We start from the raw sequence: 12045 nt of genomic DNA, 5'->3' as shown, positions 1-12045 counted from the left end.
GGCTTGGTGGGGACATGGGTGACAAGTTTCTTTCCTTATGGAGTAATTTGCATGGATTCAATAGCTGATTTAGCACAAAAATGTCATTTGAGAGCTTTCTTGGCTTCTGAAAGCATTGGAATGCTTTGCAGGTAAAGCAACAGTTGCTTAGTTTTGGCTTGGTAACAGTCTGTAATAAAAAGTGATTATCTGAGGGATCTGTGTGGTGGATGTGTGAATGAAATACTGCTACTTCTTGGAAAGAAGAAATAGAATCCAAGAATTTGAATTTGAAAGCCTTATGATTGCTTTGCCCATTGGAGATTTCAAATTAAAACATTAGTGTGGGGTTTTTTTTTCTGCTCTTTTTTTTTCCTCTTAGATACTTTTCTTATCATGTTTCAGTCTGAGTATTTTTCTAAAACCAAAGTAGGGCTTTATTTCTTGTCTATGTGTAAAATCAGAGCATCTGTCAGTGGCAGAGGGTGAGCTGGTTGCACCAGCTCTGGGTCAGGAGAACATGGCCTGTCAATCTTTGAAGAACATTTAAAGATCCATCTCCTCAAACTTCAGATCTGAGCCTTTCTTTCTTCTGACATATGCATTTCAGGGGCTTTATCATCAAATTTTTATTTATATTTGCGTGGCTTCCCAATGTGTGTATTTATTTTATTTTTTTTTAATGATGGTGTCGAACTGACCAACTTTCCATGTATTTTATTTTATGCTTTCAGGAAGTGACACTGGGATTGGACATGCCCTGGCTAAGTACCTGGACAGCTTGGGCTTTGTTGTGTTTGCTGGGGTTCTGGACAAGGATGGCCCTGGGGCTGAGGAGCTGCGGCGCAGCTGCTCCCACAGGCTCTGTGTCCTGCAGCTGGATGTCACCAGCACCACTCAGGTCCAGGAGGCCTTCCTGACAGTCTCAGAGAAGCTGCAAAATGCAGGTACAGCTTTTTCCTCCCCCCTTCACAGTGCAAGTCCAGCTCAGCAAGTGCATCTCTTTGCTGTTGGTGCACTGTGGTGTGTAGGACGTTTCCAGGGTAAAGTCTTGGGTGTTTGTGTCCTTGTGACTTCTGGAAGATGGAGTGGCTGGTCAAGGAGTGGGGAATGTGCATCAGCAGCTGCAGATCATCTGTGTTTGGTCACCATCCAGCTCCTGGTGTAATCCTGGAGCTGTTTTCCTGGTGTGTCACAGCCTTGTGCTTTCTCTTCCAGGGCTCTGGGGTGTTGTGAACAATGCTGGAATCCTGGGCTTCCCTGCTGATGGGGAGCTGCTCCCCATGAGCACCTACAGGCACTGCATGGAGGTGAATTTCTTTGGGGCTGTGCAGGTGTCCAAGACCTTCCTGCCACTGCTCAGGAAATCCCAGGGGAGGCTGGTGAACATGTCCAGCATGGCAGGTGAGCTGAGCTAAAGCACCAAATCGAGTCCTGGAGCTAATGCCAAGGAAGGTGGTGGTTGGTCTGGGTTGTCAATGCACCCAGGGAATAAATGTTAGGGTAATAAATCCAGGTTTTTCTTTAGTTTGGGACACTGCTCCCATAAAACAACTTCGAAAGAAGAGTTTAATGTGGCTAAATATTTGCTGTGACAAAAAATCCCAGTAGAATTCAGATCTTGTGTTCTAGATGCCATGAGTGATAACTTTGTGAGCTTCCATAAAGATGGGTGATACATCACAGGTATCTGTAACATGTTCAGTCTGTGACCACCTCAGACTGTGATTATCTGCTGATAACCTGGGAGCAGTGTGTTTACAGTTCTTTAAAAATACTTTGGATGTCTTTGAAATACTTTGGCCTAGCTTATTAGCAAAGTGATATTTTTCCATGAAAAAAAAAAATCCAAAACCTTTTTTAAAATTAACATTTTGCTTTATATATATATGCTTTATAACATGACCTTCTGTTCCAGGAGGACAGCTGAGATGCTAAGCTGTAGGAACTAATGTAATACAGTAATGCAGTATCTGGTAGCCAACAGCTGAGGAGCAAGAATGCTCCTTTGAAAATGAGACCTGCTAGAGGCAGGGGGTCATGCTGCTGGAAAGTATTTTGGAATAATATCTCTTAGGGATTTGCTGGGTCATGGGCTCCCCACATGCTTCTTTTCCCTTCTGCACAGCTGGAGTGAATCCTGCTGCATTGCTAGGGTGACTTGTGGAGGTGTTTTCCTTATGCTGAGGATGTGGCTGCAGCCTGGCTCTGGCACTGTTTGCGCTTTATAATCCCAGATATCCTCTGTATTTGCATGTCTGTGTTTGTGGTTCATTGCTGACACTCTGAGAAATCAGGACTGAATTATCAGAACCTTTCTGCTGCTTAGGCCCATTTCCTCTGTGCACCCAAGTGAAGCTCTCCCTGTGGGTGTTTTGGGAACTCCTGGTGAGAATCCCCAAACTGCCTTGAAGGGGTAAATGCATTTTTCCCTGTGCTGAGTAGTTTGCCTTTGTAGGAGCTGATAATGACCCTGCTTAAACTCTGTTTGCAGAGATGTTGTTGCACACAGGCTGGTTTGGGTGGAGAGTTTCCTCTTAACTCAGGGTCTGGGGGTCCTTTGGTAAAACATTAGTGGAGAAGTTAGTGAGGTCTCGTTGTGCTGAATCTATTCCTGCCTGTGTAGGGCTCATTTAACTGGGCTCAGGTTAGCCTGACCTCAGAGGGAAAAGTATGTGATTCAATTGGCTCAAACCAATTCAGCTTATTCAGATGCATACAGAGGAATAATTAACATATAAATGGCCTGACTTCTTCAAGGGAATGGCTCTGTGTAAACAGCCCCTGTGATAGCTTGGTCATCCCAGTACAATACCCAAGAGTGGCTTATCTGAAAACTCCCCTGTACCTGGGGTGTTTTCTTTAACACACTCAAGCACACAGAGATGAATGTGTAGCATGTGCAGCAGAAGCAGGATGTGCCCACCTGCCCCTGCAGGCTGGAGAAAGAGGGATTCCTTCAAGGAAAGGATTGTCCATTCTGTTCCCTGCACAGCCTGTGATGGTGTGGTGTAACACCAGCCTCATGGGGGGAAGAGGGAGGGCTGAGGAAGATGCTCAAATCAAAGCATGTTTGTATTTTTCTAGCACTGAAGAAGTGCTATTTGGGACAGAGGAAATCTCTGCATTTGGAAGATAGTGTTTTCTGAAAGCTTGTTTTTGTAAATGTACTGTGTGTTCTGTTAGCTTTCCCCTCTGAACAAATGTTTCTGGGGTTGAAAAGCTGGAATATAACTATAGGCAGGGGATCTGCCCCTGTGCTGGGTCTCAGGAAGTCCTGTCACTCGTGGGGTGTGATTCCAGCTTTGGTTTGTCCACAGAGGTTTTTTTTTCACTCTTGCATTATTTTCTCTGGCCTTTTCAGAAAGAACAGGAAAGAAAGCTTATAAAGATGGAATTGAGATTACTTACTGTGTTCTGTGGTTTATTGTAGGGGCTTGAAATTTGTGTTACAGTGACAAGAACAGGAGGATAAAACTACTGCTTCACTATTTATATGAACTAAAACATTCTGTGTTTCTCAAGTCAACAGTCATAACTTTCAGCAATTTTTACCCTTAAATAGAGTCCAGTTTATTTTTTCTGCCCTACAAGGTGTCTTACCAGTGTTACTGAGTGTAAGCAACTGCTCATTTACAACTTTCACTCTTTATTAACCTCTAGCAAGAAGTTATTAACTCACTGACTTGTCTTTAACCTCAGGGAGTGAGGCATGATTTTGGTTGTGCTACAATCTCCCTTCTAAATCATGAAAATAAAGGCTGGGAAGAGCCACTCCCGAGGTTCACCAGGTTTCTATTGCTCCTGCAGGAGGCATTCCACTACCCAGGTATGCTGCATATGGGGCATCCAAAGCAGCTCTGTCCATGTTCTCTGGAGTGATGAGGCAAGAGCTTTCCAAATGGGGCATTAAAGTCATGGCCATTCATCCATCAGGCTTCAGAACAGGTTGGTGTTTGATGTTTTGGGCTGTTCTTTCTGCCTCTCCTCTTTCCCTCTGGCTCAGCAGCCTCAAACAGAGCCCTGAGTGATTCTCAGGGCTTTTTTCCCATTCTTTGTTGGGTTGTGGAGGTGAAGTTCAGCATCTTTTGTGAGAGATGCTCCCTCCAGCTCTGCTCACTGCCTGCCTCCCCTCTGCTGGGCAGAGCTGTCTGATTTGAGGCAGGGCAGGATCCAGGCAGCTGGAGCTTTCCCTTTGCTCCAGCTCTGAGCCGGCTGTGGGGCCAGTTTGAGTGTTCTGGCTCACTTGTCCTGCCTGGCAGCTTCAGCTCCCCACCACCCTCCCTCAATATCAGAGCTCTCTTTATTGAGCTGCTCTATCTTGCATGGCAGTATCTGCAGCAGTTCCTGTCATCCTGCTTGCTTGCTGTCAGAATCCTCTGATCTTTCCTCTCCTCTCCTTCCCCATGTGCTCCTGCTGCTTTCTGTTCCAAATTCTCCTCCTTTAACTGAGCACAGCCTGTCCAGGTTCCAGACTCATGTCCTGCTGCACATGCCCTGACTGCACACCATGCCCTGCCCAGAGCAATTTTAATGTCAATCAAATTGGCCTTTTTCATAAAATGGTACTTCCCTGAGTGCTTCCTCTCCTGGGAAGGGGCTCTGTGTTCTGACAGTTTTATGTGGTCAAAGGAACCTGCCTGAGGCTTCACCTTCAGGGCCCTGCTTAGCTGTTCTCAGGTTTATGGGTAAAATTGAGTCCTGGGATTTGAGATTTAAATACTTATTTAAATGATTTTTTTTTCTTTATTTGCAATGCTTAATCTTTGGTAGTTAGGCAATAATTCCATTGGAAAAGCCCCTGCTTTCATTCCCACATTATGGGGTGGACAAATAGATTCGATTATGATTCTAAATCTGTCTTAATAAAAGGCTAATCCTTCAGGAAACTAGTTATTGAAATACTAATGTCTCTTGTGAAAGGGCAGCTTAGCACTTGGCCATACCAAATGAATCCTGTTCATCTTAGTTTCCCTCTCTCCTCAGTTATTTAAATGAAATACTGATTGGAAACGTCCACAAAATTAATTGGGACAGAATGGCAAAGTGGGAAGGAGAGGGGGTAAAAACAAAGTTGATTTGGCTGTGAGAGAGCATTTTTAGGTAGAACAGGGAGCCAAATGGGGCATGACCTTTGTGCTTTTTGTGCAGCACAAAGTACTTGTGCTTTTCCTCCTCTTCCAGCTAAAAGCACTGGCTGCTGACCAGCTGTGGTGCTGCTCTTCACTGACCCAGTGTAGATCAGCTCTGACTGTTAATTGCAGATCTATTTCATTTAAATCCAGCCCCAACCCCCTTGCTGTGCTGTTGCAGGTATCGAAGGCACAGCTGAGCAGTGGGATCAGCAGGAGAAGGAGCTGCTGGAAAACCTCCCAGCAGACACCAGGCAGGCCTATGGAGAGGAGTATCTGCTGGGGCTGAGGAATTACCTCCTGCACCTGCCCTCCCTCTGTGCCCCTGACCTGTCCCCCGTGCTGGGCTCTGTCCTGCATGCTCTGCTGGCCAGGAGCCCCCAGGGGCTCTACACCCCTGGCAGGGGGGCTTACATCCCCCTCTGCATCTTCTGCTGCTTCCCCCTCTGGTTCTACGACTTCTTCATCAGCAGGATGCTGAGTGCTGCCTCTGTGCCCAGGGAGCTGAGAACATCAGGAGAGGAAGGCAAGGACCTCTGAGGTGTCCACTGGTGTTTATCTCACTGGAAGAACTCTGTACAGACACTGCTACTAATTCTGTCTTTGTTAAGTTGCTTTGACTCTGCCTTGCAAAGAGGAAAATCTTTCTGTTAAGAGTAATGTTTGGGAAAAGCAGTGGATAAACAAAAGTAGAAAGCTATTCCCAGATGGGGCATTTTCAGTGTTTTCCTGTTGTCTTTGTATCCTGCTTTCTGTGTAAGGTACCTCATGAAATTACATAGTTCCTGTCTGCTTCTAAAGGCATCACCAGCACAGAGAGATGCAGAACGTGTTTTGTTGAAGCAAAACCAAAACCCCTTAAATCTTGTAAGAAGTTAAATATATTCCTATTGTTGAAGAGACTTTGAGCTGTGTAATGCAAGTCTCTTTCTCTACAGCTTCAGCCTAATGTGTTGGGATCTGCTGGTTTTGTTCTGCTGCTGTTGAATTTGAGAAATGATTGTCCTCCCCCCACCCCCTCCCAATTTTGTTATGTACAGTTTTAAAGTTTGTAACATGTTCTCTTTGCCAGAATAAGCAAGATAAATTAGTTGTTGGGAGGGAGGGAAACAGATCAAGGTCTTTATGAAGACATAAATAATTTCCTTCCTACAAGTAATAAAAATAGTTATAGTGGGTGTATCAGCTGCTAACTTGATCTGTCTGGGTCATTCTGTGTATTGCCTGTATATTCCTGTGCTTATCTAATTATTAGTAAACTCTGATGTCACTTCTGCTTTTTGTACAATTTCTTACTCAAGTCTGGGTTTACAAAGAATTAATTTTTTTGCCCACTTCTCCTGATACCTTCTTGTGTCTCCCTCTGCTCTGGGGAGAGTTTGTGCTCACCTAAGATCAGTCAATCTTCATGTGGCTTTGCTGGAGTCCAGTGTCCAAATTCTGATAGATGGGGGTTGCTTCCCTTCCCTAATTCCACACCAGGTGCCCTCCCTGGTGCCCCATACCATAAACCCCTTGCCAAACCCCCAGTGCTTGGATAACTCACCTGTATTTTTCCTACCTTACTCCCTTTCTGCATTGTCTGTCACATCCTTGGGCTTTGAAAGGCTGTGATATTTTGAAAGAAATCCTCACCCCCTGAGTCCCATGGTTTGGCCACATGTCCTGTCTTTGACAAGATGCATTTCTTTTCTGGTGATGAAAAACTAGAACTGATCCCATCCTGAGCTTTAAATGTAGACATATTTTTTCCTTTCCTTTCTCAACAACTCCCAACTCTTCTGTCATAATCCTACTTGTGTGATGTGCTCTTGCACTCAACTGGACAAAATCACTATTTAATTTGTAACTCTGGTACTTATTCTATCACTGTCCTGTGTCTGTTACATCAATGCAAGACTCCTGTAAATTCACAGAGGATGCTCAGAGGGCTGGGGCCAGTGGGGGAACCCTCCTGTCCTGTACATTTTGTCACAATAGCTGCTTTTGCTGCTGAGGTTTATCACCTGTGGGTTTGTGTCAGTGCCCTGGTTGCAGACTTTTGCTTTCCTTGCAGGAAATGTACCCAATGTTTTGAACTCAGGAAATCTGAGACTATTTCTCTCTCTCTCTGCCCCCCAGTTTCTTCCTTTATCTATTTCCCTAATTTTTTGATGTGTCAGAAAAAAGTGTGTAATAAAAGAATATAATATTTAGTAACCAGATGGTTGTGACTCTGTCTCATCTCACCCTTGGTGCTTTTTGGGGATCAGTGCTACAGTCCCTCCCTTGTTCCCACAGCAGGAGAGCACTGAGGGGGAAGGGTGGGGAGGTTTTGATGCCCTGTTTTGGGCAGGATGTGGTGCCAGTGGGCTCAGAGGCAGCTTGTGAGCTGGAAGGGAAGGTGAGTGTGGATCTGGGGGGCAGCCTGAGGGTTTGGGGTTTGGCTGCCTCCAGGCTGAGGGTGGTGCTGCCAGGGAGCTCATCTCCATCGTGGATGGAGGTGCCTGTTTTTCCCTTTACACCCAACTTGGGTGTAAATTCAGCAGGCTGGAATTTTGCCCCAAGGCACACTATACAACTGAAATTTGTCTTAGCAGTCAGTCAGCTGCTTTACCTCACAATCTCCATAACAATCTTTAATTGTTGCTTTGTTATTTGGCTGTGGTTATAAAATGTATTTTTTTTTCTCCCCTTGGAATGTTATCTTGCACATTGCAGACATATTAAATTAGGCATTTATTTGGAAGTTTTGACTTTATTTTATTTTTTTAAACTTTTATTTCCCAGGAAATTTCTGTTCTAAATAGTCATTTTATGTTTCTTCACCTAACTACAAAGATATTTCAGCAGGCCTCTAATAATTGCTATATCAAAGATTGTTATTGTTTTGCTCCTACAGGGATCTTATTTTGTGTTTTAAAGATAATTCTGTTGTAACACATTATTGAATTATGTGTCACTTAATGGGCTGTAGTATTAGAAGTAAATTTCTTTTGCTAATGGCTTGCACTGCAAATAATCCCAATGGTGAGAGTGGCAGAACTGCAGAATAAATTGGAGGTGTTTGTGGATGTTAGTTAGACATTGGCTGGTGCTCTCCAGGACAAATGTCTGGGTATTATGGTCCTTTGCTTACCATAAAGGCTGGTCTGATACAAAGGTGTCTGGGGAGTGGGAAGAGAGCATGTTGAGTTTTATCAGTGGCAACTGTTGTATTAAAAACCCCAAATGGATTATTGTGATTTGGGCCTATTTTCAAAGTAAGATTTTTAAAAAAATGCACGTGGTGTGAGGAAAAGCATCTGAGATGCTGAAGAAATTGGCTGTGACCCTAAAAAAGAAGGATGAATAATAGTCTAAAAGATCACTTAATGCCCCCCAGTAATTGAGTGTGTATATGCTACAAACACGTGTAGGGAGTAAAAAGGGGTTATAAACTGTGGAAATCATGATTAAAGAGCAGGTTTTAAACACATCCCTCTGATCCAGCCTCTGGAATGAAGTTTGGGACCAAGAAGTAAATGCTGTTGGATATTTTAACAAAGGAATTCCCTGGCTGGTGTCCTGGGGGTGCCCCTCTCCTGCTCTGCATTCATTGCTCTGCCTGCACATGAGGAACTGATTTAAAGATCTGCAGCTTTGGGGAGACAGAAGGAGAGTTACAAAGCATTTTTTAAAATAAATTCTTTTATTCTGGCTCCATTTCCCCTCTTCATGGGGCCCCTGAGGGCAGCCCTGCCTGATATATCCCTGCATCAAGGTGGGTAAAATATTGTGTTTTCGTGGGTGTGTCACTGCCTGGCCGTGGTGGGGAAATTTTGGTGGCCACTTGACCAACCCTGCATTTCATGGAGTGCTGGTGTGTGGCTGGAGGTAAGGAAAAGGGCTGAGAAGGTTTAAAGTGTGCTCAGATGAGAGCTCTGACAGGGGTTTGGGAGAGGTGGTGCAGGAGAATGGGGAGCTCCAGGTCACTGAGTGTTACAAACTCATGCAGGATTAATCCTAAAACTGCTTTCAAGCTCTGTAGGAGGTGCCAAAAACAGCAATGGGGAGAAAGGTAACAGTCACTTTGTCTGATTTAATGAGTATGAACATAAATGTAATTATTTCTAAACGAAAGTATTTCAGATTTTGCCCATATGAGTCCCTGCTATCTTCAGAAAAGAGGGAATAATTCCCATATTCCTCTGGCATGTGTAAGGGTTTTTTTTTTTTTTGTTTATAGCTGCATATGAAAAGGTTTTAGAATTTTTGTATGTATTTTTTGTTTCAAGAGGATGTTTTCAGGTCTCTGTGATGTCAAAACACTCTGGTTTTGCTGTAAATTTACTAGCCTGGGCACAGCATTGCAGAGGTACAACCAAAATGGGTCATATTTGATTTGCTTGAAGCCAAGAGTGGCCATCAGCACCCATCTGGGCACTGATAATATTTGCAGCATATTTGGGACAAATGTGTGAATTCTGATATTTTTCCTGAAGAGGTTGATTCTGGGATCTTTTCTGGGTCACAGTGTTGTCTGTTTTCCCCTGTTTATGTCTGTGTTTTGGAAGTCAGCTGGATTCCTAAAATGATGCAACCCCTGAGGGCATTGTGCATCAGAGTCATATTTCTAGGAACTCTCAGAGAAATTAACTTGAAATCCAACTCATGCAGGCTTCAAAGGAAAAGGGTTCAAATAAAAAAACCTTGGCACTTGTGAGGAAATTGGGTGGGGAATTTTTTTTTTAATTTTTTTTTTTGTTCTCCCAAAAGTCTGAGGATGCTTAAATGGAAAGTATTGCCAGTGGCAGGGAACACCCTGCACAAAGCACCCTGGGGTGCAGTTGGTGCTGGCAGGATCTGTGCAGGGCTCCCTGCAGTGCTGGATTTCCACAGCCAGTGCTGAACATCAGCCCAGCTGAACATCAGAGCTCTTGCTGTTCAATCACAGATGAATTCTGGCAACCTTGGGCTTTTACCATAGCAAGAGAGGTAATTGCTTTTACTTTTAAAGCATGACCAAACCATAAATCAAGCATCTCTGACATCTCATGAAAGGAGGCGAGTTTTAAATCCCTTTAATAGGATAAATGGGTTTTAAGCATGTTTTACAGGTCATTGTAACCTAAGATAATGAATCTGACTTTAACAACCTGTATGAAAGTAATTACAGTGATATAAACAGTCTCCACAGGTTTCATGCCTGGAATATGTAGGTTAAATGATCCAAGTTTATATCCCTGCTCATGTAGTTGCCTGTAGCTCTGGAAAAAGCTCTGGACAAGCTGGAAACTAATCCTGGGAGCTAAGAATTTGGATCTGAGTATCTGCTGTGAGTGAGGAAAGGGGGGACAGCTCAGTGGTCAAAGGATGGCTCCAAATCCTGGTGGGGGCAGCATGGCCTTTGCTGCCAGCCTGCTAAACCAGGAGGGGTCTGGAGGTGCAGGGTGTCTGCTCTTTCACAGAGCCCTTCAGAAATGATCTGTTATTAAACTGTTTGTCTTCTGTGAGTTGTACATTCTGGCCATGTTTCCCTGATTTGGGACTTTTCCCTTGTGGTATTGAGTGACACATTTTAAAATAAGAGCCAGAATATGGAGCAAAGATCAAGGGGTGTGAGGATGGAAGACAGAAAGAAAACAAGATTATAGTGACTGGTATAAAGGGAAGGAAGAAAGATGATTCTCAGGAATTGTGTTTGGGCAGATTCAGCTCCAGTGACACTCTGGGTCAGGTTGACCTTCCACCACCTCCTTCAACACCTGACTTTTTAAAGTGTCGTTTAAGAGGCTGTGACCTGTGATAAATTTGCTTACTTTGAAGTTTTACACTTGGTCCTGTATCATCCCATCCCATGAAGAAAGAGCACATGGGGTGTTGTGGTGAGGACAGGGGTGGGTGCTCCAAGCTTGACCTGCTTTGGGTGATGGGAGACACAATTCTCCTGTTTCCACACCCTGTGAAAGGGGAGATGCTGGTGAAGCAATGCACTCCCACATCACCCACACAAGCCTGGCACTCCTGACTTCTTTGCTCTCTTTCTTTGGGGGAAAGAATATCACAGTGTACTTGGTTTAATGGAAAAAGAAATTTTTGGCCTTTAGCCATAGTAATCTACATGTCAGCAATCTGTGAGAGAAGGCACTGCTGTCTGTCTGTCTGTCTGTCCTTCCTGTGGGCTTGCACTGTCAGCAGCCAGCACTGACACCAATCCACTGGTGTGAGAGGAAATCTGTAGTGTGTGCATGACACAGCCAAAAAAGCCCTCAGGATGAAGAGGATGGGTCAGAGAATGGCCCAGGGGTGATTTATTCCCCTGCTGTGTGGGCAAGTCCTATCTTTTTAGACAAAGGGTTAGGAATCAGTGTTATGGATTCTGTGCATCTCAGAAAGCATCTTTTTGCCTTTATTTTCTCAGAAAAATTCAGTTCATAGAATCCCAGAATGGTTTGGGTCAGAAAGGACCTTTAAAGCTCATGTCATTCCAGCCCTGCCCTGAGCAGGGACAGCTTCCACTAAACCATCCAACCTGGCTTCCACAGCTTCTCTGGACAGCCTGCTCCAGTCACTGCCTGGAGAGCAAAATCCTAAAGCACTAAGTTAATTAAAAGGATGAACTGGGGAAAGCAGAGCAGACAGTTTTAATTAACAGTGTTCTAATGTATAGACAGCAATGCAATCATGTTGTGTGCTTGGTATAGATGAATTAGGGGAGTGATAGGCTTTAAAAACTTTTTAAAAGCATTTTTGAAAATGTTTTATCATCTAGAAATGTGTTAGAAGTTCATGTTGGGAGCTGGCTGTTTCATAGTGTGGTTTGAATTTAATCTTCATGCAGTACAGTGTGGTTTATATCCCTTTTCCCCAAATCTTGCCACTGTGGTTGCAAATGTGTTGCCTTAGAGCAAGAAGCACTGCTCTCAAAGCTTCAGAAACCCCAACCAACCAACCAAAAACCCCACAAAAACAT

The 12045-nt window shown here is 44.0% G+C and overlaps 1 protein-coding gene across 1 annotated transcript; it reads left to right on the top strand.

The window, feature by feature from the left end:
* The first annotated feature begins 474 nt into the window (after positions 1-474).
* HSD17B2 (hydroxysteroid 17-beta dehydrogenase 2) lies at positions 475-7323 on the top strand. Its single transcript, XM_056500922.1, has 4 exons — positions 475-926; positions 1198-1383; positions 3790-3927; positions 5293-7323. Exons 1-4 carry the CDS (start codon positions 704-706, stop codon positions 5649-5651), a joined length of 906 nt encoding a protein of 301 aa, XP_056356897.1. The 5' UTR covers positions 475-703; the 3' UTR covers positions 5652-7323.
* Positions 7324-12045: the final 4722 nt, after the last annotated feature.

This window comes from Oenanthe melanoleuca, chromosome 11 (genome assembly GCF_029582105.1).
Source record: "Oenanthe melanoleuca isolate GR-GAL-2019-014 chromosome 11, OMel1.0, whole genome shotgun sequence".
Classification (NCBI taxonomy): domain Eukaryota; kingdom Metazoa; phylum Chordata; class Aves; order Passeriformes; family Muscicapidae; genus Oenanthe; species Oenanthe melanoleuca.
The sequence above is the reverse complement of the archived record's forward strand: the minus strand, read 5'-3'. Positions and strand labels throughout refer to the sequence as shown.